Source organism: Carettochelys insculpta, chromosome 1 (genome assembly GCF_033958435.1).
Source record: "Carettochelys insculpta isolate YL-2023 chromosome 1, ASM3395843v1, whole genome shotgun sequence".
Taxonomy (NCBI): Eukaryota; Metazoa; Chordata; order Testudines; family Carettochelyidae; genus Carettochelys; species Carettochelys insculpta.
The window spans coordinates 261,820,487-261,847,794 of record NC_134137.1 but is presented as its reverse complement, the minus strand read 5'-3'; the positions used below and the strand labels follow the sequence as shown (position 1 = coordinate 261,847,794).

General features: G+C 43.1%; 2 protein-coding genes across 17 annotated transcripts in view; one reads left to right on the top strand and one right to left on the bottom strand.

The window, feature by feature from the left end:
- The window catches only part of DCP1B (decapping mRNA 1B), an 87,096-nt gene that overhangs the window by 53,344 nt on the left and 6,444 nt on the right, over window positions 1-27,308 (bottom strand). For 2 of the 4 annotated variants that reach the window (XM_075005933.1, XM_075005948.1), the window contains exons 2-3: window positions 24,722-24,762; window positions 16,632-16,759 (exon numbers count right to left, since the gene is read on the bottom strand). In XM_075005933.1, coding sequence (XP_074862034.1) covers window positions 16,632-16,759; window positions 24,722-24,762 — 169 coding nt within the window. Of the gene's footprint in view, window positions 1-8,819; window positions 9,886-16,631; window positions 16,760-24,721; window positions 24,763-27,308 lie in introns of those variants that run through there. The other 2 variants (XM_075005954.1, XM_075005941.1) reach the window with 2 other exon arrangements.
- The window catches only part of CACNA1C (calcium voltage-gated channel subunit alpha1 C), an 812,008-nt gene continuing 789,821 nt past the window's right edge, over window positions 5,122-27,308 (top strand). For 8 of the 13 annotated variants that reach the window (XM_075005900.1, XM_075005795.1, XM_075005919.1 and 5 more), the window contains exon 1: window positions 5,122-5,699. In XM_075005900.1, the coding sequence (XP_074862001.1) occupies window positions 5,561-5,699 (139 nt within the window). In that variant the 5' untranslated portion in view covers window positions 5,122-5,560. The remainder of the gene's footprint in view (window positions 5,700-27,308) is intronic. The other 5 variants (XM_075005902.1, XM_075005869.1, XM_075005852.1 and 2 more) reach the window with 1 other exon arrangement.

Below are 27,308 nucleotides of genomic sequence, written 5' to 3'. Positions count from 1 at the left end.
GGTCACCTTTCTTCAGGCTTCATGGCCGGAGCCAATTTCAAAGCAGAAGTCTTGAAACCCTTCTTATGGGGCTTATCCAATATATTTGTTCCACTCTGTGGTATGGCAGATAAGGATCTAGTGGGTGATGCCATGATCTTTTGGGGGGGAGTCACCAGAGCCAACGCAGCTCTCCTTTTGTGAGCTAGTGTCATGAGAAGCCACAGCCTCAGAAGATGAAGCCTGGAGGGCTTCATCAAAGAGAATCATTCGGAGCCTCATCTCCCAATCACAGTGAGCTTTCACGGGTAGCTTTGAGCAGTGCATACACTTTTGAGGCACATGAGCCTTGGCTAAGCATCAAATGCAGGAGGCATGCCCATCCGTTGCTGGCATCGCCTCATGCCACGTTTCACATTTTTCAAAGCCTAGTAATCCAGCCATGGGATTGTTAACAGAGTCTTAAAGTCTCAGTCTCTCTTTTTTTTAAATGAATGGAAACTTATGTATGGTAGATAAGAACTTGTGAAAACGAACTATGTTTAACTCTCTACTAATAATTTTAAAAAAGAACAGTAACAAGATAAACTATGAAGGAGAAAAAGAGGTGAACTATGAAGAAAAGAGCTATTTACTGAGGCTGTACAAAGGCACTCTCACTCTGAGGTAAGTCCGGGAGGAGAGGAGAATATTCTGTCTGCAGCTGGGAGCGGTTGAAGAGAAACTGGCAGGAGCCGGACCACACACGAGATCAAAAGAGTGCGAATGATAAGCAGTGGCAGCCACACATGTGCAGTCTGGCTGACTATGGCTCTAGAATATTCTCCGCACTGCAGCACCAGGATAGGCCCAGAACCTGATGTGGAGCACCCACAGGGACATCACTCAATGAAGAGCCGACTTTACAGTGTATGTTGTGTCAAGAGTGGCTGTGACACTTTGTAGCCATACTGGTCCCTGGAGAAGAGTTCTGTGTAACACAAAACTCTCTCTCCCCAAAAAACAAAAGCTGGCCCAATCAAAGATATAATCTGAACCACTTTCTCTAAGGAATTTATAAGTAATCTGTTTTGCAATTTTCCCTTAATTACTTGTTTTTATCATATTGCCCCCAGAAATTCCTAGGTTCTGACATAAACAAGAGATTGGATTTTACACATTTTAATCTCAAATTTGCAAGTGCTAGAATTCCCTGGACCTGGCTCTGCCCTTCCAGCACCCTGCCAAAAGGCACAGTGCACTCACACAGAAGTCAACTGCCACTTAGCAGCCAAGTGGGGCTCCCTGCTTATCTTATCACTCCACTCCCTGCACATTAGGGAAATGAGACAAATATGGACATAGGCAGTAACCCATTTGCGTTCTCTGCCAGACAGAGCCCCCATCTTTAGAGTGACTAACTGCTTCCCTTGCATAGTGGGGAAGGGACTCAAGCTGGGAGATGGGCCCCCGCAGCCGAGACAACTGACTTCTGCAGCAATAGGCATTCAGGGAGCAGAAAGCCTCTGCCTTCCCACGAATACTTGACTACCTTCACACTTCTCCCCCCTCCCCGACCCTTCATGTTTGGTTTTTAATCAATCACTTATTAGACTTTGTTTTTAAATAAATAAATTGCTGAGAAATTTTAAAATGACCCCCCACTGCTAAAAAAGAAAAAAAACCCACAAAAAATTAACAACAAAACACCAGGACTGTAGCTACATGAGAAACAACTCTGTCTGGAATCTTCATATAGAAACAAAGGTTACCTGAAAGCCCATCAGTACTAACCCTGCCCCCCCACAAAACAACATACAGTTTGTATTCCCATTTAAGATATTCCATTCTCAAACATTTTATAGTCAATAACTATCAGTCAATTGTAAATGAAATACCCTCTCCTTACTAAGCTCACATTTAAAGATGACCTGTATAGGAGGTTCGGGGGAGTTGTGTCCTTCAGTGTTTTTGTTTTGTTTTCTCTCGTGCTTTTTATAATACAATTTAGCTCAGATCTGCCCTGCGCTCCTAGAGAACTCAGTAGACAGCTGAAGAGCTAACAGCTTTGTGATGTCACAACTATAAAGGAAGTAAAATCCAATTAACTGAGCAAGAAAGTAATTTTCACAAAGTCTAAAATGCTGATTTTGCTAACACTACTGTTATTCAAACACTTAACATACACTTGGGGAAAAAAAACTTTCACTTAAAAGGCTGATAAAACTTCAAATCCACTTTCAATATAAATAGGGGTTAAAAAGCTTAATATTTTCATTATTTCAAGGGCAAAAAACAAACATGGAAATATTTTATTGAAAAAAATTATTTTCAGAGAGTTTTCTTTACATGATACAAGAGACATGAAGGCTGTTTAGACTAGCCCCCAACTTCGAAGGGGGGATGGTAATTAGGGTGTTGAGAGATTACTAACAAAGTGCTACAGTGCATGTGCAGCACTTCATTAGGCAAAATCTCCCCCGTGGCTACTTCGAAGTATGAAACTTTTGAGGAGTAAAGGGACTTTGAAGTAGCACGGGCACTTCGAAGTACCAGCAGGTGACCCGCAGCTACATGCAAGCCAACACTTCGAAGTTTCACACTTCAAAGTTGCCATGGGGGAGATTTTGCCTAATGAAGTTCTGCACATGCACTGCAGCACTTTGTTAGTAATCTCCCAACATCCTAATTACCATGCTCCCTTCAAAGTTGGGAGCTAGTCTAGACACAGCTGAAGAGAAGTCTGACTCTTCTCCAAAACACTTGACAGATCACCTTTAAAACCAAACTAGTTGGGAATTGCTCAAACATCCTTCCCCAAACACAGATGGTTAAGAGAGTGGGTAGCAAATTTTCAACGTTGTTAAAGCCAAGAGACAGTTTCTTGTGTAGGGACCTCACTACCATCTGTTTAACTGTGGCTGGAATCTTGTCTTAAAAGAAAAGCATTTCACGATTTTTGTTAAAAAAGAAAAAGGGAGGCCCCCAAACCTTCCCTCACAGATTGTCAGATGTAGATGCAACAACACATCTTAAACCTCATTCTGCAAAACAGGACACTACTCAAATAGAGAAAGTTATTTATTTGTAAGAACTGGTTTGTGGCTCTGCCCTAATCTAGTCATGCTGGTTATATCAGACCGCATTGTCTTTTTCCAGAAAACAAATAGAAAAAAAGTTCTTTACAAGAAAATCTTAACTCTGCAGCAGAATTAAGCAAATTGGGAAAACAAACATGCTTCTTAAGTACAAACAGCTTCTTGGGGAGCACTTCAAAATCCTTTATCTTCCTTTCTCTCATATAACCCTATCTCCTGGTTTTATATTCCATCAGCTTTACACTCACTGGGAATTTCCCTCAAAGAAGTTTCAGGCTTAGTAATTTGATTTCTCAAGAATCTGCACTTGTGGTTGTCTTTGGATCAAGAACTACTTCCTACAAAATATTCACGTTATTTAAACCAAGCAGAGCAAAAAACTCTTATTAAAACTACATAGGAAGATGTGTAACAGTTTGACCTACTCACATGAAACAACAAGCCCTGATAACTTTATTTATTCAGAATTTTAATTTCCCCCCAAGCTCAACCCCAATGAAAGAGGTTGTGTTGAGCTATAAGTTATTATGTGAGTACATGCTTTTTAGAAAGGATTTGGACATTGGCTTTCTACACAATTTGACACAGAAGCAAATGAATTGTCAAAGCAAGTCCAGCTAGTCCAGTATCTTGTCTCAGACAGTGAACACTACCAGATGTTTCATAATGGTCTGTTGTGAAGTTTATTGAATTTTTTTCTGAATGAGCTTAACCATGGAGGAAGTTTCTTCCTAACACCAGGCAGTTTGTGGTTAATTCTTGGCCTGAAGAACGAGACTTAGAGCCTTTAAGAATTGTTACCATGGTTAATGGAACTGTGTTTGTTGTTATTCATATAATATAACTTGAATACCATGCACTCACTGAAACAAAAGCTCAGAAAGTATAGGAATGCATAAATGTGAAATAATGACAAGAACCATGGATGGAGAGACGATTTCTTACTATTTTAAGGAGTATATCAGCAAATAACAGCTGTAGATTTTAGAACTGCTCGGATGGCAATATCCTGGCTAGAAGGCAATTAACCAGATGTAATGTTTTAAGATTACTTTTATTTGTTGATTAACACAAAGTCTGAATTGCAGAGGAATTATAAAAATTAAACTGTGCTGGTCATTTATAGTTTTTATAAACCTAGACAGGAATTATTGAGCCTTAACACTAAGTTATTATTTTTTAGGTCTTTTAAATACCACATTTGCAAACGTTATAGATCCACACTGGAAGAGCTAAATGGAGTTCCAGTACAGAACACATTCCTTGTCCTTTGAAGGGCATACCACCCTATACTTGTGATTGATTTCACTTTTCTAATGGAAAATATGGTTACATGCTGATTTTCAATGTCTGCTCTAACAAAGGCAGATCTGTTGAGTATCATGCATCTTATAGTACATGAATTATACACATGAATAATTTTGTATATAGAACATATGACATTTGCTCCACTATTTAACTTTCTTGTTTTGGGAAAGGGTTACAAATATAGGTTTATATGCAGGATATACCAAATTCAAAGCCATGAAAAACACTTCACAGACTGTGAAATCTCATCTCACATGGTGAAATCTGGTCTTTTGTGGTTTTGCCCAGTACTATGCAGCAGCGCAGAAGTAATGGTGGCAATACCATAACATGCCATCCTCATTCCTGCGCTGCTGCAGGCCGTAGCTCCACCTTCAGAGCCGAGCTCTTGGCCAGCAGCTGCCACTCTCCAGCTGCCCATTTCTGAAGGTTGTGCTGCCACCAGCAACAGAACAGGAGTAAGGGTAGCAGTAACATAACCCCACAAACACAATTTGTGATCCCCCTTTCCAACAACTCCTTTTTGAGTCAGGATCCCTACAAATTCAACACTCTGACATTTCCGATTTAAACACCTGAAGTCATGAAATTACATTTTTTAAAAACATCTACAACCATGACATTGACCACATTGACAGTGAATTTGGTAGGGTTCTCTCTATGTGTAAAACGAAAAGAAAAGAAAACTCACATTCCAGGAGAAGTTTTCTGACTATGTCAGGCCTGAGGTTCACTCACCCCTAGACAAAACCTATCTTTCTTCAAACACAAGAGGATATGAGACAAGTTAGTGATGATTTACAAAAACCAGAGATCACTGTGACTCAATAAGGTGATGAGCTGACAGGCAGATGGAGCCCCTTATCTTCAATTCTCAATCCAAGCTTTCCTGTAAAGCCATTGGGGGAGGAGAAGACTTTAACCAAGCATCAGACACGAAGAACGAGAACAGGATTAGGAATAAAGAGGTAGGGAAGAAAAGATAATGCAAGAGACGTTGCTCAAGTTTCAAATAGCTGGAAAATAGTTTCTGTAGTTTTGGTCACACAAGCGTTTTGCAAGACTAGGGTTTAATACTGGGACACGTTTTGTGGCTATTAGGTTTAAGTAAAACTAAAGGAGGAAACTACTGACTACAAGAAACCTACTTTTGCTATATAGTTAGATTCAGCTGTGCAAACCTCTGGAGGTATAAAATGTTTCAAGCCTTTGTTCGGCAAACCACTTCAGCATATCGCCCACTGCCCAGCCATCTGCCAGGTGAACCTGAGGTGAAGTACAAGGGCAAGTTGGTGCATGAAACTCAGCTTAGCTGCTTCTACATCCAACCTGGAGGTAAGACCACATTATACAGTGATGCACATAATGATATCCTGAAATCCACTGTGGCGTATTCCATTCCTATTGAAACAGGATGGTCAATTTCATATCTGAAAAGAAAACTTTGAAGAACAAAGCATTTTAATAACCACTGGTAATACATTTTGAAATTGTGATGTATAAGATGCACTGCCACTGAATGCAGAGCGCTCTGGAAATGTTTAGGTCTCTAGAGCTAAACAGACAGGTACTTCACTGGGTCATGTACTGACTTTGAAGCAGCTAATTAATTCTACTCCCCCATTTCCATTTAGAAGAAGGATGAGATAGGGCTTTAGAAGAACTATTTGAGTACAAAGTTAAAAATATAGTCTTAGGCAAAGTATGGGAATGGGCTTGGGTAGGAGTGGGGAAAATGGGATTTTATTTCAGAGTAGAGAATATATGACCAATATTTGAAGACAAAATATTAAATGTAATTTTAAAAGGGGTTGGTATGATAGACTACTAAAGGGAAATTAATTGTCAGAAACTCTTGTTTTCTGATCTTCAATTTCTAAAAGCACTACCCACATATTCACAGTCCTTGGAACAAAACAGACTGCTTTCCATTTTATTCTAAATAGGTAAGAGAGGAGGAAAAAAGTGTCACATGGAAAGTTACCCTCTTCTAAAAAAAATTCCATTCTATCTTTAAGTACTGTGCTTTTCTGCATCATATGGCTATCTTATCTTGAAAAGATGTCTGGAATTCCCAGTGTTGGCAGTGCACTCAACAGTAACTGTTCAGAGCAGCTAGCATATTGCTTATGTATCAACATCCATAAATGGGAAACTAAGGCTGTGGCCAGCAGAAATACACTGAATTATTCCTCTTTCCACCTCATTAAGAATCTTATCCTCTTCAGAATGCTCTAAATATGCTTTAATTCTCCTTCATAAAGTTCCTATATCAGTATTCCTGGCCAAACAGGGATACAATCGCTACCCGCCATAGAAAGTACACATAGCACTGTTATCTTTAGCTTCACTCTGTTTTCTTTCACAAGACATACATTTTTACTGACTTTCAAATCACAGTCCATAATTCCACATACTTAAAAATTCACATTAGTAGAGAGGCATCTCTCTCTCTCTTTTTTTTTTGGATTGGTTGTTCCTATTGTCTTATAAAGGTGATACTTGAAAATCATGGCTTCATTGGCCACAGGTAAGGTTGCAAAACTGTCACAGTGAGTTCATTTTCATATACACAGGAATTTTCTAAAATGTTCACCTTTTCAATTTAATATTTCCATGCACAGATCAGACAGTGCAGAAAAAAAAATTAAAAAAAAATGTAAATCAAAATCCCTGTAACTGTGTTGAATCATGGGGAAAATATTGTTTTCCTACTGCAATTTTTAACCTGTTTTTTTTACATAAGGCTACAAGAATTCACATATAAAGCCTTTATTGAGCATGTGCTTTGATTTAAAATAAGCCATTAGCAATGAAAATAAATTTATAATTGGAAAAATCACTTCTGAAAACACTGAGTAAAGCATGTGTGTGGTGTTTCGCCTTTGCTTTTTTAAAGATCCATTGCCTTTGTGATTTAGACCCTACAATTCTGAAATTACTTTTCCTATTCACATTAATTAAAAAAACCACCCAACTACTTTAAAACTGTTTATCACAACAGGTCTGCTCAATGCCTCTATAAGAGGAAAATATGATCAACTATTAATGTAGGCAAAAATTCACTATTGTTTTCCTGCTTCACTTTTTCATTATTTACTTTACCTATAGTTACTGATTTATGTACCACACGCTTATTTTCCATGCAGTGAATGATCCTGGGCTCTTCATACCCAACGTTTCACACTGAGGACCTGATTCTACTCCCTCTGCAGTCAATTAGCATTTTGCTATCGAGCTCAAAGAGAGCAGGATTGTAACTTACGTTCCTATTCTATATAACACAGTCTGAGACAGTAGGGTAGCAAGCTATTCCTACCTCCTGATGAAGGCCCTGATTCTGCACATATAGCTTGGGGAGCCTGCACAGCAATGCACCTTGTCACAACTAATTGCCAGACAGGGGCCTACCATTCCAACCACCACAAAACAATTATGAACACCTACAAGGAAGACTCAGAAAGATAGCCATGTTAGTCTTTATCTGCAAAAACAAGGAGTCCTGTGGCACCTTAAAGACTAACAGATTTATTTGGACATAAGACTCTAAGTTTCTACATGCAAACAAAATACTTATGAATAGTTTAAAAGGCATGTAGAACCGTAAACGTGTCTTCTTTGACGGAACTAAGAGGTCAGATGAGGTCAGAATAATTCTAAAATCTCAACAATTCCAACAACTTGCCTTCCTTTTAAGTGAACTGGATATAAGAAAATGTTGCTTCTGCCACTAAAACCCACTTTTTTTAAATTAAAAGTTTTCTGATTGAACATGGACCCACTTTCCATTAAATGAAATTACCAATTTAACGTGTTTTCATCTGCAATGTAGTTACAAGAAAAATCCACATCCACTCCTACTGGTTAAACGTACAACTCAGAAAAGCTTATCTAGTAATATAAATCAGGGGAACTCTCCCAGTCTGGAGAGCTATGCGTAGATGCTGCTTGACACTTTACCACTGATGCTTCTACTAAAGAAATTCAGCCTTATTAAGTCAAGGGCAGAAGGTCTAAAAAACATCCATTTTCTCTCTCACAAGGAAAAGAATTGAGTAAATTACTGTTAACTAGAATTTCTTTAAATTGGAAGGGTGAACTGAAATGAACACCGTTCTAACAGACTCTTAGATGAGCTCCTCCAACAGAGAGGAGTTCTAACTTACGGTCATCTAGACCCAAGCAGAGTAAATATAATTTAACAAGAACTATAATCTTGTCCAAGGTGCCTGTCGAGCCTTGCCCACTGAGTACAACCTTTAGCAAAGCTCCCTTCCTGAAACAGAATGAAGACTGAAAAAAGGAGACATTTTAGGTTACTTCTTTGCACAGCTGCCAAAACATCAACTGAGTGTAAATCTGCAAAAATCTGAGCACAGGCAGAACAAAAAGTTCCTTAACCCTGAGTGGAACTAGCTGTAGTTACAAAAGCATTTAGTTGCAAAAGATATTTACCGTGCTGTTTAAAAGATGATCTGTCAGGGTCTGTAAAGCCATTATTACTTATATCATAGCAGCATGTAGGAATCCTAATCAGGGTCAGTGCCCCACCATACCAGGCATACTTCACGCTGGTAGAGTTTGGTTCTCCCCCTTTCTGTTGGATGGGCCACATTTGAGTCTGCCACTCTCAGATCTAAGGAGCTCTGAAGTATACATTCATGCCCACAGATAACACAACTGAGCCTATTGTTTTTACCATGAATATGTAACTAATAAAAAACTCCACATCCCAGGGAACTGGCAGCCTAGGTCACTGGATGGATAGAAGAGCTACAAGACAGAGGAACACAATTTAGGATACTGGGAGGATGAGGTAACCCAGAATAAGGCTTACCACGAAAACAGGAGTCTCAGAGTAATGCTTACCTAAACGAAGCATGTGTTACCAGTGCTGGAATGATGAATCTGGGAAAGCTAAGGAGTTTTTAAATTTAAGGGTGATGAAAGAAGAGAGATACGCCACATGAGCTGCTAAATTGCTACTAAATTTTTAGTTCAGGTATAGTGACCAAATAAACCTTTTCCAAAATTTATCCATTCAATTTAAGACCCTGAAATCATGGTTAAACGGGAAAAAAAAAAACACCACCACAAAAAACTCTAACACCATTAAAAAAAGTCCTACACAACTCAAACTTATCGAACATAGTAATACCATCCCTTGCTGTTGAGTTCATTCATTTCAGGTTGTGTGGTAAAATGCACTATAGATACTCATCTGCATGCAATGAAATCAAATGTTTCCTGTGATAATTTAACAAAATGCTGCAATTTGATAGGATTTATCCAGTTCCTCAATCCTCCTGTTTGTTTTCAAATATCTCTAAAATTTACACTTAGAATAATCTTTTACAGATATCATCTCACATGTTTCTTCTAAAGGAAAGCAATTGTATTGTTGAACTGTTAAAACACAGATGAAAATATGTGATTTAAACATGTAATAGAAAGATAAATACAGCAAATAATTATGGACTAAGATAATTTAATGAAAGGCTTGAATAAAGGTGATTTACTTAAACTGTCTACTGATTTTGCTCCTAGCCCTAAGTGGGCAAATAGCTGTTACTGAATGTCCTTCTACCACAATCAGATGAAGGCAGGAAATAAGTTAAATATATATATTTATACATTTATATAATATATATATAACATTAATCCCTAAAAGGAGATAGGATTTTTCAATCACAACTATTTATAGGGGGCAACCAAAAACATCAACTTAGTGAGAATACTGGATGGCTACTGAGGCATATAAATCTAATTTTTCAATATAGACTCAAGCACGAAGCATAGATTAGGATGCAAACTTGTCCAGTATGTTAGGTGCTTGGATCCAGTGTTTTGCTTCACACCTATCTATCTTCATTTTAAATCCTATCTGAACTCTTACATTTTTCTTTTTTCTATACATTTTGTATTCTCTTTTCAGAAGTCCCTCTTGCTTTTGCTAGGTGCATCACATCCTTCCTTTCTAGACAATCATGATCAGCATTCAGCAGGCTCCCTGCCTTCTCAGGTCCACGCTGCTGGCTTATTCTCAGGAACTAGCAGTGCAGCCCCATATATGTGCAGGAAGAGAATGGCGGACAGAAGTCTCAGCGTGCTGCTCCTGCCTGCAAGCATTGTCCCCACTCCCCCGCAGCTCCCATTGGTTAGAAACAGGAAACTGGCCAATGAGAGCTGATAGAGATGGTGCGGGCAGAGAGGGGGAGCAAGCAAAACCACATGCTCCCTCCTTCATGCTTGGGGCCACAAGGACACGTAGGCCCCTCTAGGAACGGCTTGTAGAGCCCTGCATGGATATAGATATCTACCTGCAGACAGACATTAGTATCTGCTGATTACAGGGCTCTGCTCTTAAGAATTACTGTGCCAAAAGAGAGGAGCCACTCTCAGAAGCCAGTACCCGATGCCAGCAGCTCATCCTGGCCTTGCAGCCATACTGTCCCCAGGTCCACCTCCAGCAGGGCTGTGTGACCCCAGACAGGGGATTTAGCTGTTGGAGGTGCAATCGCACTACCAACAGGGGCTGTTGGCATGGGATACTGGCTCCTGGGAATGTAAGCATCATGCTCTTTTCAGCTGCAGCAGCTCATTGGATCGCAGACTGGCCAATCAGCAGATATTAATGTTTATCCACAGAAATGTGCAGACCTGCGCAGAGCTCCAGTGTGGGACTGGGACGGGCAGGGAGCCTGCCTTGGCCTTGCTGCACTGCCAACTCAGAGCTTCCAGAGTTAAGTACCACAAGTACCAGCCCCCTTCCAGAGCCAAAACTCCTGCCCTAGTCTGACTCCCTTCCCAGAGTCCGCACTGTATACTCTCAGCCCTAACCCTCCACCCAGGGCTAGCACCCCAACCCCCCCCCGGTCCCCTCCTTCTAGAACCACCACCCATAATTCCCCTCCCCAAACCCCAACCACCTGCCCCTGCCCAGTAAGAATGAGTGAGGGTGGGAGACAGCAAGCAACAGGGGATGGGGGGTGAGAGGGAGATGGAGTGAATGGGGTGTGGCTTTGGGGAAGGATCAGGATCTCAGGAAAGGGGCAGGGTAGATCTCGGATTGCTCTTGAATTCCACAAGTTATCATAAGCATAAAAAGTTTGGAGACCACTGGTATAAGGGAAGTAATACAACATGAACAAGTTTAACAGAGAAAAAGACCTCAGGAAAGGAGGAACTTGTTTGATCATCTCTTTGGCTTGGTCAAAGAAAAAAAACACAATTACAGAAAGTTCCATAATATTCCTAATTGAGTGAATCAACACTAGGAAGATAAGTCTTAAGGATGAGAAGTCACATGGCATTGGCCTCAGAGGCCTGATACTATGTGGAAGAGAGGCAAAAATCCATGGGATATTCATGACTAGCCTTCAGTACCAGAAAGTCAAAGAGCCCTGTTGCAGAGAGCTTGAGTTTGTCCACTGTCTTAAGAAATGTGATTATTTTTAGGGTAGTCCAACAGGGAATTATTTACTCCCCTTAAAGCATGAATAGTTCCAGTTTGTACTCAGAGAGAGTGCTTGAAAGGTTACTATTGGGTGGGGGAGGGCGGGGAAGTAACTGAGGGCTCAAATGTCTATCCCTACACCTAGAACATATCTTACAGCAATAAACATTAGAAGTAGCCTGCTTGGGGACTTACAACACAGCAAATCTATGAATTCTTTCATGCAGTCAACCACTCAAGCCAAGTGACTGACATAGATGATTCCAAATTTTGATGGAGTAGCTGGTCCTGAGAAAATAAATCTGCTCAGATAATACTGGATGGGGACCATAGCATTTTCTATACCTGACCCTCACCAAAGGGGAAAAAAAAAAATCAGAGTCCTACGAAGTAGCCAAGAAAGCTACTAGCATATTGGGGTGCATTAGAAGGAGCAGTTCCAGCAGATCTAGAGAAGTTATTGTTTCCCTCTACTCAGCACTAGTGAGGCCACATCTGGAATACTGCCTCCAATTGTGGCCCCTCCCAGTACAGAAAGGATGCAGATGCATTGGAGTGGGTCTGGTGGAAAGCAACAAAAATGACTAGGGGTTGGAACACATGACCTATGAGGAGAGACTGAGGGATCTGAGTTTAGTTAGTTTGCAGAAGAGAAGAGTGAGGGGAGATTTGATAGCAGCCTTCAACTCCCTGAAGGAGGGGCTCTAAAGAGGATGGACCAAGGCCATTCTTGGCAGAACAAGGAGCAATGGTCTCAAGTTACAGAGGGGGAGGTGTAGGCTGGATATTAGGAAAAACTATTCGACCAGGACACTGGTGAAGCACTGGAATGCATTACTGAGAAAGGGAGTGGCGTCTCCATCCTTCAAGATTTTTAAGTCCTGGCTTGACAAAGTTCTGGCTGAGATGCTTTAGTTAGCGTTAATCCTGCTTTGGGCAGGGTGCTAGACTCAACAACCTACTGAGGTCCCTTCCAGCCCTAGGATTCTATGACTGCAAGAAAGCCTTGGCTCTCATGGCTAAGGGATCCCTAATTTGAAAGAAACAGTTTGGGCTAAGAGAAATAGTCTTCATAGTTCCTTGGGCAACAATATATTGCCAGTTCGTGAGCACAGCTATTTTATGCGAGAACATGTTTGTGTCACTGCTTCCCCATCCTCCCTCTCCCATCCTCTTGACATGTTTTTTAAAACACTTATTGCATCTGGTCTTTAAATTTAGATTATCAACTATGCCAAGTATTGTTTCCTACTATACACCTGTGTAACAACTAGAAGTGCAGCCTCTAAGTGCTACTGTACTATATACAAATAATTATAATACTATGCTTCCCAACAGCTGTCATTCCCCAGATGCTGCAGCTTTGACTCAGCCTGTCTATCTTGCAGTCTATTTCCCCATCTATGGGTACAGCTGAGGAGATAAAGGTTTCTTTTTGACCACATATGGGTCTGCAGGAGTCTGCTGTTATGCCTCTGTTTCCTGCACTCTCCAGTACATGACACAAGCAATTATAGGAACATTTTTTTGTCTGCATTCAGTGGTATTGCCCCTAAGGCTGCACTGAAACTCAGGAAAGCACTGCAGACTGCTCTTGTTTAATGGAGGTTAATTTGTAAAGTTCTTTTCCAATAGTCAGAATGCTACCCCACCATTACAGTGAATCCCTCTTTTTCCCCTTCTTCCACCTCAGTCGTCTCAGTTCAGGTTCTATCACATCCATTTGGAACACTTCTAGGTTTCAGATGCACACAGAGGCAGGTTTAGGAGATTTCATAAAACTGTTTTCAATTTCCTATTCATTTATGTCTTCTCCTATTTTATCACTATTACCCCCATCATAATGTGTTATAACTGCAGCATATAGTATTTGTCTGGTTTTGTACTGGATGGTCTCACTGCTTTGACAAGATGTAAAACTGCATAGTTCTACAGTTCTACTGGAGATCTTATAAAGTATGAGATATTTGGAAACATATACAAATCATGTAATTTATTTTGTGTTTTTCATCGCCTGTTTATAGGGAGGAAAAAAAAACGAACCCAAAAACCTACCACAAAGATTATTTGCCTTAAACAGTCTTGTGGCCAACAATGGAATCACAACCAGACAGGCCTATGAGAAAGGCAGGGGGATCTAAAATGGAGACTTACTTCAGCTGTAGAAATAGAGATAAATAACTTTAGCACTAACACAAATGTAAGATAGTCACAGAGAGGTAGCCGTGTTAGTCTGTATCTTCACAAACCAAAAAGCAGTCCTGTAGCACTTCAAAGACTAACAAAATAATTTATTAGGTGATGAGCTCTGAATAATTTATTATTTTGTTAGTCTTTAAAGTGTCACAGGACTGCTTTTATGTTCTGTGATAAACGTAATATGTGCGCTTTAGCAGCCAACGTTGGAGGAAGTGCTGTTATGACCCTGAAGTTCTAAAATTCTGGCATGTCTTGTAGGCAATAAACAGTTCACATTTTGAGATGAAAACTTAATGAATTATGATACCATTCAATAAAGTGTTCAGTAATACAGTGTTCAGGGCTAAAGGCTGTCTTCTTAGTCCCTCAAAGTTAGCATGATTTAGGCTGATTTTCAATATCCTTTCTAACTGTTTCCTCTCTATGTTGTAAACAGACACAAGATTAACACAAAATGACAATTCCCATTTCTTAAATCTAACATCAGAAGTAAGTTTTAAGCACATACATACAAAAAATCCACTTGGAATTTTTAAAAAGATGTATACACACAACATTAGGAAAATACTTTAGATGCATATAGGTAAGGTACTTAAAAAGCCACAAACTGGAGCGTTAACCAGTCTTTTACTTACTTGCCATTCTAAAATCTTACAAGGGCTACAGGTAAAGGCATGCAGGCAGCCTGGTAAAAGCCTCTGGATTTACTTTCAGTTTCTATGGGAAACTACAAGTACCATCACTCACCTCTTTTTCAGCTTTTCAGATACTTTCAAGAGGTATAGGATTTGTTAACCATTCATGAATCTCCCACTTTTCCACAATAATTTCTACCACACACCAAGTCAGAGCCACTGAATTCCCTCTTGCTGCACTTTTCTGCTTAAAATTATATTTGGGAACAGACAGTCTCTTGGATACGTATGCCACAATGTGCTGCTAGGGAAATACTATAAGCATATCTTAGGTTCTACCACATCCAGCTGGAACACTTCTAAATTTCAGATGAAAACAAAAGCAGTTTCAGGGGACTCTATGCAAACTGTTTTCAAGTTTAGGACCTAAAGACAAGTGTGAGCTAAGGTACAGATCTCATAATTATATGAGTGCGTTGACATCACCCTTTATTTTCAGAACCACTTGTTCTTGCAAGCAAGCTTTGTCTAACAGCTCACTGAAATGACTTCTTAGACAAGCCAATTGCAGAGAGCTTCAGGGAGCACTTAGCCTTGTTTGTAACAGTTAAATGGCTTTTTAAGTCCAGGGAAAATCCTAGGCCTGGAAAGACCCAGTCAGTGGATGGATACATTCCTTCCCTTCTGAGACCAACAGTGGATAACATCTATTAATTTACAAAAAGGATAGGGAGCTGGTAGCCAAACCAGAAGGCAGGAGTTTGAAGTGGCAGTGTTTTTCCAGTCTTGCCCAGAACACACAATGAAATCAGAGATCAGCTATACTACCGTCATTTTGAGTGGATTCTCCCTAAGGTGATCTTTCAAAATACTAAGTCAGACATACAAAAAAACAAAAGAAAACAAAACCCATCCTGCATAACGCATGACAAAATTTCTACATATATCTCCATTATACTACATTTTACCACATAATAGCCATGTCTACACGTGCACTCTACTTCGAAGTAGCGGCACTAACTTCGAAATAGCGCCCATCACGGCTACACGTGTTGGCGCTATTTCGATGTTAACATCGACGTTAGGCGGTGAGACGTTGAAGCCGCTAACCCCATGAGGGGATGGGAATAGCGCCCTATTTCGAAGTTGAATGTCGAAGTAGGGCACGTGTAGACGATCCGCGTCCCGCAACATCAAAATAGCGGGGTCCGCCATGGTGGCCATCAGCTGAGGGGTTGAGAGACGCTCTCTCTCCAGCCCCTGTGGGGCTCTATGGTCACCGTGTGCAGCAGCCCTTAGCCCAGGGCTTCTGGCTGCTGCTGCTGCAGCTGGGGATCCATGCTGTATGCACAGGGTCTGCAACCAGTTGTCGGCTCTGTGGATCTTGTGTTGTTTAGTGCAACTGTGTCTGGGAGGGGCCCTTTAAGGGAGCGGCTTGCTGTTGAGAATGCCCTGTGACCCTGTCTGTAGCTGTGCCTGGCACCCTTATTTCGATGTGTGCTACTTTGGCATGTAGACGTTCCCTTGCAGCGCCTATTTCGATGTGGTGCTGCGCAACGTCGATGTTGAACGTCGACGTTGCCAGCCCTGGAGAACGTGTAGACGTTATTCATCGAAATAGCCTATTTCGATGTCGCTACATCGAAATAAGCTACTTCGATGTAGGCTTCACGCATAGACGTAGCTAATGTCTGTCATTTGCCAGCCAAGATACAGATTAAATACCTTAATAATGTTTAACTACTTTCTTAAGAAGAGAGGTACTTTGATACAAGAGCAACTCTTCCCCTGATTTGCTATTTCAAATAACAAAATTTGCCTCCCTGGGCTACAATTCCTGTGCAAGCCAAGGTTATATCTTGATAGCAACAAAATAAATACAACAGCAATCACTGAAAACCCTTAAAATGACAAATTTTGTAAGAAAGAGATTATTTTTCAAAGACTTTACTAAATGGATGGAAGAGGCACACTCACATCTGGCATTTCTGTAAAGCAGAAAAGGGTCCTGCAGCTGGAAATCTAGGTCTTTAGTGATGGGCTCTGTTCGATTTTCCATGCTCAGCCTGTTCATAATGGTGAAGCCATGCCTGGGAGAAGCTGATCTGTGAATTACCAAGCAGAAATCATAGCAAATCAAAGAAAAATGGGAATATCACTTTCTTGCCAGACAGTGTTCCAAAATTATTACTTCAATAGACTGTGTTGCCAAGAAGGAAACTAAACAACCCTTTACACTTGATAGAATATTTGGTTCCTTTGTGGAATCCTTTTGATTTCTTCAAGCTCATAACATCTGTAGGAAAAATGAGAGAGATAACAATGGCCACGATGATTGTTTTCTATATAATTGGCAGCACTTAAGGTGTTAGTTTGAGTCCCAAAGCCTCTAGCTAGAGTCCCACTTATTTGTGCATACCCTTTATTCGCAGCAAGTTCTAAGGCCTTTAACTTTAGGAATGGGTGATAATTTAGGCTATGTATAGATTAGAGTGATTCGTCAGCAAAAGATTTTGTTGGAAGATATCTGTCGATAGATCATGTCCAGACAGCAAAGTGGGTTGAAAGAATGATCTGCTCTGTCGATGGAGAGCAGCCAGACTACTCATCTGCTCTATCAGCAAAATGGTCACCCAGAAAAACACCAGACAGGGTCGCAGGTCACCAGCTCCTTCCAGGAGCTCAGGGAAGACGCTGCCTTAAAAGGATCACCCCCTTAAAAGGATCACCCCAGACACCCATTCCCTGCCTATGCTGCAAGCATGATTACCTCGTCGAGGGACCGCACAGCTAGAGCATGACTTCGCATCCTCCTGGGAGACACACCTCATTCCAGGTAGCCATGATGCCAGATCAGCTTCTGGGCTTCCACTGGCCCCAAACAGAGGTGCTTCAGCAGATGCCGAATCTTCTAATGTCCATCCTCCTCTTCCTCATGGAAGGCAAGCCCCAGCTCACCTGTGAGGGCTTTGTTGTGGCTGCAGGATGGCCACACCTACACCAGCACCCACAGGCGCACAGGTGGATCTGGAAGCACTGCTCCAAGTTCGACTGGTGGGACCAGCTGGTCATTGGGCAGTAGGATGACCAGCAGGGGCTCCAGAACTTCCAAATGTGGAAGGCCACCTTCCTGGAGCTCTGAACTTGTCTTGCCCCCACTCTTTCGAAACAGGACACCTGGCTATGTCCCGCCATCCCCATGGAGAAGCGGGTCACATTTACCCTCTGGAAGCTCGCACCCAGTTCAGCGTGGGAAGTCCACCATCGGGGTCCTCCTCATGGAGATAAGGCACACCAGGCTGCAGTTCTTGCTAGGGTGTGTGTGTGTCCCACCCAAGGGGGACCTTCGGGAAGTGGGGCTGGTGTGCAAGGGGTGGGGTCTTTGTGGGAGAAAGCCCCTTTCCTGGGGGGGGGGGGGGGGGGACCATGCCATCCCACTCTTAAACAGCCCTGCTGCTGGGGGCACAGTCTCATGGGGGTGTCTCCCAGAGAGCTCGGGGGGGGGGGGCAGGCCCCCCCCACAGAGCCCAGGGACTCTCTCCCTCAGTCCCGGATGAGTGTGTTCGGTCCCCTCCCTCTGCAGGTCATGATGGCCATCAACATCGTGCTGTGGAGGGTCATCTGTATGGGAGATGTGGACACAGATGTGGCTGGATTCACTGCCCGGGGCTTCCCAAACTGTGTTGGGGCTATTGATGGGACCCACATCCCAATCCGTGCCCCGGAGCATAGCACAGCCAAGTATATCACCTGCAAGCGTTACTTTTTGATGGTGCTGCAAGCCCCAGTCAAGGCTCGTGGACAGTTCAGGGATACTTACATTAGGTGAGTGGGCCTGGCACACGATGCCCGTGTGTTCCACAACTCCGTCCTATGCCAGAGGCAGGCACATTCATTCCCCGCACCCAGCTGACTGTCTGGGACTCGCAGATGCCACTCTGCATTGTGGTGGACGCAGCCTACCTCCTCATGCCCTGGCTCTTGAAGCCCTATACCAGCCAGCTGGACTGCTGCCGGTAACTGTTCAATGCCTGCCTGAACTGGGCCAGGATGCACAAGGAGTGTACCACTGGTTGCCTCAAGGCTTGCTTTAGGTGCCTGCTCACCTACCTGGATGTGGAGGAGCATAACATCCACCAAGTTGTGGTGGTGTGTTATGCCCTGCACAACATCGCAGAGTGGTTAGAGGAGGCCTTCCTCCCAAAGAAGAGGGTGGAGGCCAGCTGGGAGGGGTATACGTATGAGCAGCTGGGCACAGCTGCCATCGGCCAGGCCCCATCGGGATGGGGTGTGGATCCGTGAGGTCCTGAGGGAGAGCTTATCCCACGGTCCCCAGTAATCCTCCCCAGGGTGCCCCCAGCAGGGACCTCAGGCCTACAGCCTTACTCTGTCCCCACCATGACCCCTCCCCCCTCCCTGACACCTGAATAATGAAGAGGGATGCACATGTGGTGGCTTTTACTGAACAAAAAATTACTTATGCAAAAAATAAACAGTGCAATTCAAATCTATTTACGACAAACCAAAGTACAGTGAACTATGTACAGGGTGGGGGGGCGAAGGGGGCTTGAGACGGGGGTGCAGGGCATCAGAATATGGGTGGGGTGCTTGGGACGAGGTGTGGGTGGGGCCTCAAAACATGGACAGCATGGAGAGAGGAACAGGACCCTGAGTGGTGGCAGCCTCAGGATCCCCTCCCGCTGCGGGTTTGGGGCCCCTGGAGGAGCTGAGTTTGGATCAGGACCAGGGGGAGGTACAGAGGAGGTGGAGCTACAGCAGGGTCTGGATGGACAGGAGGAGTAAGTAGGACCTGGGGGATGGGGGAGACCTGGGGGCCAGGGGGTTGGCATGGCCCTCAGCCACTGGAGCAGGTCCAGGATGCCCTGCAGGATGGCTGGCGGTGGCAGGGCAGTAGGGGCTGCCGGCAGTTGGGCCATCATGTCCCACCAAATGTCAGAGGCATGGTCAAAGTGGGACACGAGTTGGTCCTAGGCCCGTGACCACCACTCGGTGTTAGTCCAAAGCCACCGCTCCATGATGAGTGTCATCCTCCAATGGGCAGCATTGTGGTCCCAGTGGAGGTCCTCATGCACACGCAAATGGCTCCTCTAGCAGCAGACTTGCCCTGGTGGTGGGGCGAAGGTGGCTCAACCCTCCATCGGTACAGGTCCAGCTGTAAGGACCACAAGCAGGAAAAACAGTGAGTCGTTCATACAACGCAGCCCCTGAGGCTATGCCTCCCACCATGAGCACCAAACACCACCCCTTGGGCCAAGGGATGGGGATGTCCTGAGAGCAGAGCCATGTGTGGCCTGCACAGTGGGCTTCACCACACGGGGGACCCATGGTGCCTCCAGAACTGCACTGGCCACTGCTCCCCCATACCTGACAGGCTAGCGGCCAAGGGGGCTGCAAGGCCACAATGGGGGGTGGGGTCCTCTCATGGCCTGCCACTCCCCAAGGCCCACGCACATACCTGCAGCTCAGGGCTTGTGACTACCCCACTCCCCACCAGAGCCTAGGGCTCATCCAGCCTTCTGTGAGGCTGCCAGTGGGATGCCACCCGTGCCCCATCTGCTGGGTCTGGGTCTGGGTCTTGGTGAACACTACCTTGCACATGGGTCCACGTGCTGGGACCACAGTGTGAGGTCCTGCCTGACACTTGCAGTACACCCCAACTGCACCCACCTCCCATGCTCTGGGATGTGATGCACTGGGTACTCACAGGAGGGACCTTCGCTCAGATCCAATGATGTCCTGGACATGTCATGGCTCTGGGGACTAGGTCCAAGACAATGTAGAGGTTGCTGTTGGCCTCTGACTCCGTCTCTGGTACAAGTTGAGGGGTTGGAGGTCACCTCTGCCTCCTCTGGGGGGGCCTCAAGCACCATGTCCATGCTGCAGCATGGCAGGGACTTGTGCCCCCCCACCAGAATGCCATACAACTTCCTGTAGTAGGGGCAGGTGGCAGGTCCTCTCCAGAGTGTCAAGCAGCATCCCAGGCTGGACATAGCCCTTGCACAGTTCTTTCACCTTTGCTCAGACCTGCTCCATGCTTCATGGGTAGGGGGATGGCGTCCCATTTGGCAAGGGAGGTGGCTATCCTCACATAAATGAGGGTGTTGCAGCACTTTGCTTTGGGGTCTTGTAGGGCCTCCTCCTCCCCACAAGGTCCAACAGGGCCTGGATCTCATCCCCAGTTCAGGAGGCAGCCTGCCTCTTGCTGCCACAGAGTGGCTCCTGGGACCCCTCAGGCTGGTCCCTTAAGGGCCCAGAAGGAGGTCACGGGCTTCCTGCTTGTCAGTCATGGGGACTGCCAGTTGGTAAGGCGTGGCTGTGAGGGCATGGGACACAGCTGTGTGTTGCTCTGATGTTTGCACGCTCTTGGCTTCCTGCCACAGGATTTAAGAGGAGCCAGCAGCAGAAACCATATAGTGCTTGTTGCTGTGGACAGGATGTCCCCTGGGGCACCTGCATGGCACCCGGGAGGCCTTTTTCGTCAATAGAAGGTCCCCCAGAACATCCAGATCCATGTTTTGTTGACAGATCTCTGTCAACAGAGGCATTCTTCCTTGTGGCGATTGGTGTATGTATGTCAACAAAAGTGCTACAGTCTGTTGACTTACTGTCGACAGAATGTCCTTGTGAATCTGGATGCTCCACGGGTTTTATTGACGAAGCCCTCTAATCTAGACGTAGCCTTACTAATGTAAAACTTGTCCTCAGACCACTGGTGTCATAGTATTAAATGATCAGAACTGGGCTACACTTTCCTATTGCAGCAGAAAAGGAATATTGGAAAAAGAGTTATGGGACAAAATTAATTATATTTTTTACTCTTTTATTTAATATGTGAAGATATTGAACTATACAAGTCACTCCAGATGTGATTTTTCAAACTTCCTAGGTGACTTATGAGCAGAAATCTACTGACTTTTAATGGGGTTTCTTTGTTGAAACCACAGGTGAAAAATCCCACACTCCAACTCTACTTCCAATGCTAATAAGATACCTTACTTTGGAAATGAATTTGACAGTGATGGACAAGACACTGACCAAATATTTGGGATAAGTGCCAAGTTCAGTTATCATCAACGGGTGTCTCCATTAACTGTCAAACATGGGAACCCCTGTTACAGGAAGGGAGGCAATGGAAAATGAAACAAAGGGTGGAAGTGATAGAAAACATACTTGACGATAATAGTCAGAACTGTATTTCTCTGTGTCTTTTAATGTTATCCCTAACAGGTCACATTTTTGACATTTAGGGTACAGATGTTATTCACTGTTCACAAAGAGAAGCTAGTGCAATATAAACCAGTTTCTTTAACTGAAATGCTAGACATTTCAACATTTCCAAAATAACAATTCCAGTCTCACTGTTACTACAAAATCTGTAGAAAGGAATTCCTCAGTTGTATCTATCCCAGTTTCCAACAGGTATCAACAAATGATTTTTATTGTGCTAACACCTAAACATCATCAGCCTTTTCAACATCAGTACTGACTGACACTATAATGTGAAGAGGATTACATACTTACCATTTGTAAAATGATCTAAAGAGAAGACACCCCATATAGAAGTGCTCAACATGATTATTGGGGAAAACAATGGTGTAAATGAATAAAACTAAAAAATATAACAAGATAGGGGAATTAGCATGGACAATGCCAAGCTATATTAAGCTCTGCTGTATGCGTCAATGTATTTGACATTTTCTGCTCCGAATTGCAAGAAGCCAAGAATACGCTGAAAACAAAATTACATATTCTCTTCTCAACGAAAGAGAGGGAAACAAGGGGAGGAAGTGACAGAAAGAATATTGGATAACAACAGCCAGACTTGTATTTGAGTGTTTTAGCATCATTCCCAACCGGAGGCCAATATCTGAAACTTAGCATAGAAAATTTAATCAAAGTCATCTTTCAAAATAAAGATTAGAGACTAAAACTATCACTTTTCATTTTTACAAAGCTCTTTATCTTATTCAACTCTGTTTTAACTACATATTTTTCAGTTTAATTATACAAATTAATATTTTCATTCTACTTTTCAGCCTGTGCCTGTATTTTCTACTTAAAGGCAAGGGTTGGGAAAGGGTTAGCTCTTAGGCTATGTCTAGACTGCGGACTTCTGTCGACAGAAGATTTGTCGACAAAGCACACATCCAGACTGTAGATCTGTCAGCAGAACATCTGCCAGTTGAGAGTGTTCTTTTGGCATCCCTGTACGCGTCGTTCCATGAGGAAGAACGGATGTCTTGACAGAAGCAGTGTGGACAGGCCAAATGTTGGAAAAGCATCTCCCAAGAGAAATGTTGGCAAAAGATACGCAAATGCATTGCAAAATTTGCTTGTCTTTTGCCAACAGTTCTCACAATCTGGACATAGCCTTAGAGTTGTGATAAGAACTGAGCAGAGAAGACTGCAGCTATTAGACTGAGACACTGTAACAGGTAAGTGAATATCCTTCCTCAACTTCCTTTTCCTTAGGACCTAGAAAAAGAACCAGAGTGCAGGGGCACAGATTCTGACAGACTAGAAGCAGGACACTAATTGCAGACAGCTCCAAAATTCAGGCCCCGTGTACAAAAGAATCATATTCCTGCTATGGAGGGGGCATGACACCTTTGATCTGCTAGACCCTGCTACAAGCAACATAAGGAGGAGCCAGTTACTTCCTCCAGCAGTGGCAACTACAACAGCATTTCTTACCTCATCCACTCTTATACTTCTCTACACAGATGAATAGAAGAGTGAGTGTGGGGAGGTGATGGTACTGACTTCTGCTGCTGGTAGGAAGGACCCTAGAGATCAAAGTCAGCTCCCATACTCCCTAACAGAAGAGTGGATCCACTATACACATGGCTTCACATGCTTTATATCTTTCTCTTCCCAACATAAATCAGAGGGACTCCTGCTTCCTCGGTTCCTGTCCTCTTCCTAGCTGGTTCTTCAAGAAAAGAAGAGGCAGGAAATCCACTTACCTGTTCAACTACCCTAACTTAACAGCTGCAACACTATCTCTGCTAGCTGCCCAGTCTTCTGCTCGTTAAATAAGCAGCAGGCAAATCATGATCAACACCCTGGAACGCCAGCACACAGATGCAACATACCTGTGTTATACAAAAGATGAGGCTAGATTACCTAATGGTCCCTTCTGGCCTTAAAATCAATTAAATGATTTCCTATCTCCCCAAACAATTTTTCCTTCAATTAACAGGTGAGAGTGAGAACTAGAAAACAAAAAATGTAATATAAAACTGAGCCATGCAATTAAAACAGTTAAAGCAGTTAGAGAAAGAGCCAATGAGAATACCCAACACCTGGGGTGAAAGATGCACAATAACCCCATAATATATATTATTTTTTCTGTGTCCGTCTGTTCAGGCAAGGTTCTGCCATGTTCCCCACCCACAACCCTCTGCTCCCTACACACACTGTGCCAGCCTCAGCCTCTCTCCTCACCAGTGCAAAGCCTGGCCGAGCCCGCAACAAAGTTCCTCCTCTGCCCAGTGTGGGGGGCCAGCCCATACACTTTGCTTGTGTATTACAACAGGTTTCTGTCTAGAACTTTCTTCCAGCCCAAATTCCGCTTGCAAACAGAGCTGCAACCGGGTCTCTAGTTCCAAGTAATTTTATACTGAGGGAAATGCAAGGAAATGGCATGAACTTTCTCCTATCCAGGAAACAACTGCAATGGTATTAAGTGCTGCCATTTCCTTAGCCTTGATGAGCCCTATTATTTACTCTACAATTTAGCTTTTTCATTCTAAAACCTTTAAAAGGACAAATGATACATCCTATTTGAAACAGACCATTGTCAAAATTTATTAGATTCGTCCAAAAATTACACTTCCAAGCCCTCTCTACATGAACAGACACAAGGTGATGTTCCTCTTTTCAACGGTCCCTTCCGTGTATTGTCTCTAAGCATTTCAAACTATCTTCTCTTCGTTTTCATCTTGTAATAAGGCAGGATTTAGAGCGATTACTTAAGAATTTTTAGCAGACCTTTTCTACTTCCATAGATTTTATGTTCAGACACTAAAATGTAACATTCTCACCTTGTGTAAACAAAGAGTGTTCCTTCCACATCAGTCTTCTCCTAAAACAAAACAAACACTAAAATAAAAATTCATAAGGTGAAGGAAAATCAATTTTTTTCCACAAACCATTCACTTAGCATCACCAGCAGGCATAAGATATACATTAATAAAGCAATGATCTAGTAAGGTAAATTCGCTATGCCAAAGACCATAGTAATAAAAAGGATTATTTTTATGAAGTGGACAAAAGTGGATTTACTACCATATTCATAATCCATTGCTGATGAAGCAAGAAGAAGCGTAGGAACTATTATTTTCTTAGCCATAAATAAGCCACCACTGTCTTCCTCTTCTCAAAGAGGATCAGTTACAGATCTCTGACTGAAATGAGGAAATAATTAAACCAAGTTTCAGAGACTTCCTAACAAGAGATTACAACTACCATAGTAATTCATTCTCCAGCTGAATCAGGTCTTAGAAGAAGACATGAAAATCATCAGCTCCACAATTTTTAATTTTAATTTCTGCTTTTTATTAAGTCTCACATCACTTTTCTCCCGATATCCTGTCAGCCACGGTTACTGACAAGTTGTCATTTTAAAAAAGAAATTTCCGTGTCTCTACCTGATCTACTGAATGTCTCAAAGTGCCAGTATATTTTTGTTCCTGCATTTTATTTGACACATTATCCCAACTTGCTTAAAATATGTAAGCCTCTCCCGTACTGGGAGAAAAATTTTGGAGACAGCCTTCTAGATAAAAGATATTACATAAAAGTCTGTCCAGACAAGGATAGAGTTATATTTGAAAATCATGTTTAAATGCCATTCCCTTAAAACATTTCTGACCACTGTTTAACCCCCACCAACATTAACGGGTCAGCAGAGCTCGAAATTGACTGGGTGAGGGCGGGGGGAACATGTAGGAACAATGTTTAAGTAATTTTTTTCATACACAGCTCTATTTATCTTCTGAGCAAAGTGATAATCAATCTGACACACTATTAACTGCACACGTGTTTTTTTTAAATACCACCTGTATTACTAATATATTTTGAAAATCTGATATACTTTTCAATATTTACTCTGTGCCTTAAATATTGAGTCTGTTCTGGTCTGACTATGGTCTGAAGAAGCGGGTCTGTCCCACGAAAGCTCACCTAATAAACCATTTTGCTAGTCTTTAAAGTGCTACTTGACTGCTTTTTGTTTTGTAGCCTAATATGAATACTTCAGTATTTAAGGTACAGTAAAATTCTTTTAATCCAGCATGTCTGTGACCAGACAGGTGCTGGATTACCAAATTTTCCGGACTATTGGATGTCACCATAACCCCCACACGCTAGTTCAAACCTCCTTGTTGTGACTCAACTCCCACGCTCAGCTGCGGCTGACCACTCCTAAGCATCCCCAGCTTCTTCACCACCCCCGCCCACCTCCAGCTTCCACACCCCCGCCCACCTCCAGCTTCACCAACTCCCACCTGCCTCCAGCTCCACCTCCAGCACTCCCCGGCTCTAACCCCCACACGCTCCAGCTCAACTTCATCCCCTAGTCCCCCTGCAGCCCAAACCCACCCAAGGCTTAACCCTGCCAGCCCCCCTCCCATGGCCCCAGCCCACCACCCAAGCCCCTGTCTTACACAAATTTTGAAGTACACATATCTCAGGGGATGCCGGACCATCAGGATTTCCAGACCATCAGAGGCCGGAATAAAGGAATTTTACTGTATTTAGAGTTAAGCAAATGTATTTTGTCACCATGGGTGAATGGCTAGTGATCTACAGAAAAGTTTGTGTTGAGCGTGGTTGGCCATGGGCCAAAAAGTGTGAGTACCATTACTGCGGACGCATACTTGCATAGAGGAGATTGTGGGTTTAGACATAAAACTCTACAATACCATAATCATAGAATCATAGGGCTGGAAGGGACCTCAGGAGGCCATCTAGCAGGATCAACCCTAAATAAATCATTCCAGCTAGGAGTCTGTCAAGCTGGGACTTAAAAACCTCTAGGGATGGAGATGCCACCACCTCTCTAGGTAATGCATTCCAGTGCTTCACCACCTTCCTGGTGAAGTGGTTTTTCCTACTATCCAACATACTCCTCTCCTTCTGTAACTTCAGACCACTGCTTCTTGTTCTGCCATCTGTCACCACTGAGAACAGTTTCTCTTCACCCTCTTTAGAGCTTCCCTTTAGGAAGCTGACGTTTGCTATTAAATCACCCCTCAGTCTTCTCTTTTGTAAACTAAACAAGCCCAAATCCCTCAGCCTCTATTCACAGGTCATGTGCTCCAGCCCCTTAATCATTTTCAATGCCCTCCGCTTACCCTGCTCTAGAATATCCACATCCTTTCTGTACTGGGGGCCCAAAACTGGACACAATATTCCAGATGTGGCCTCGCCAGTGTCAAATACGAGGGGAACAAAAACTTCTCTAAATCTGCTCAAAATGCTCCTCCTAATGCACCCCAATATGCCATTAGCCATCTTGGCTACAAGGGCACACCGTTTACTTATATCCAGCCTTTCATTCACCATAATCTTTAAGTCCCTTTCTTCCATACTGCTGCTTAGCCAGTCGGTCCCCAGACTATAATAATG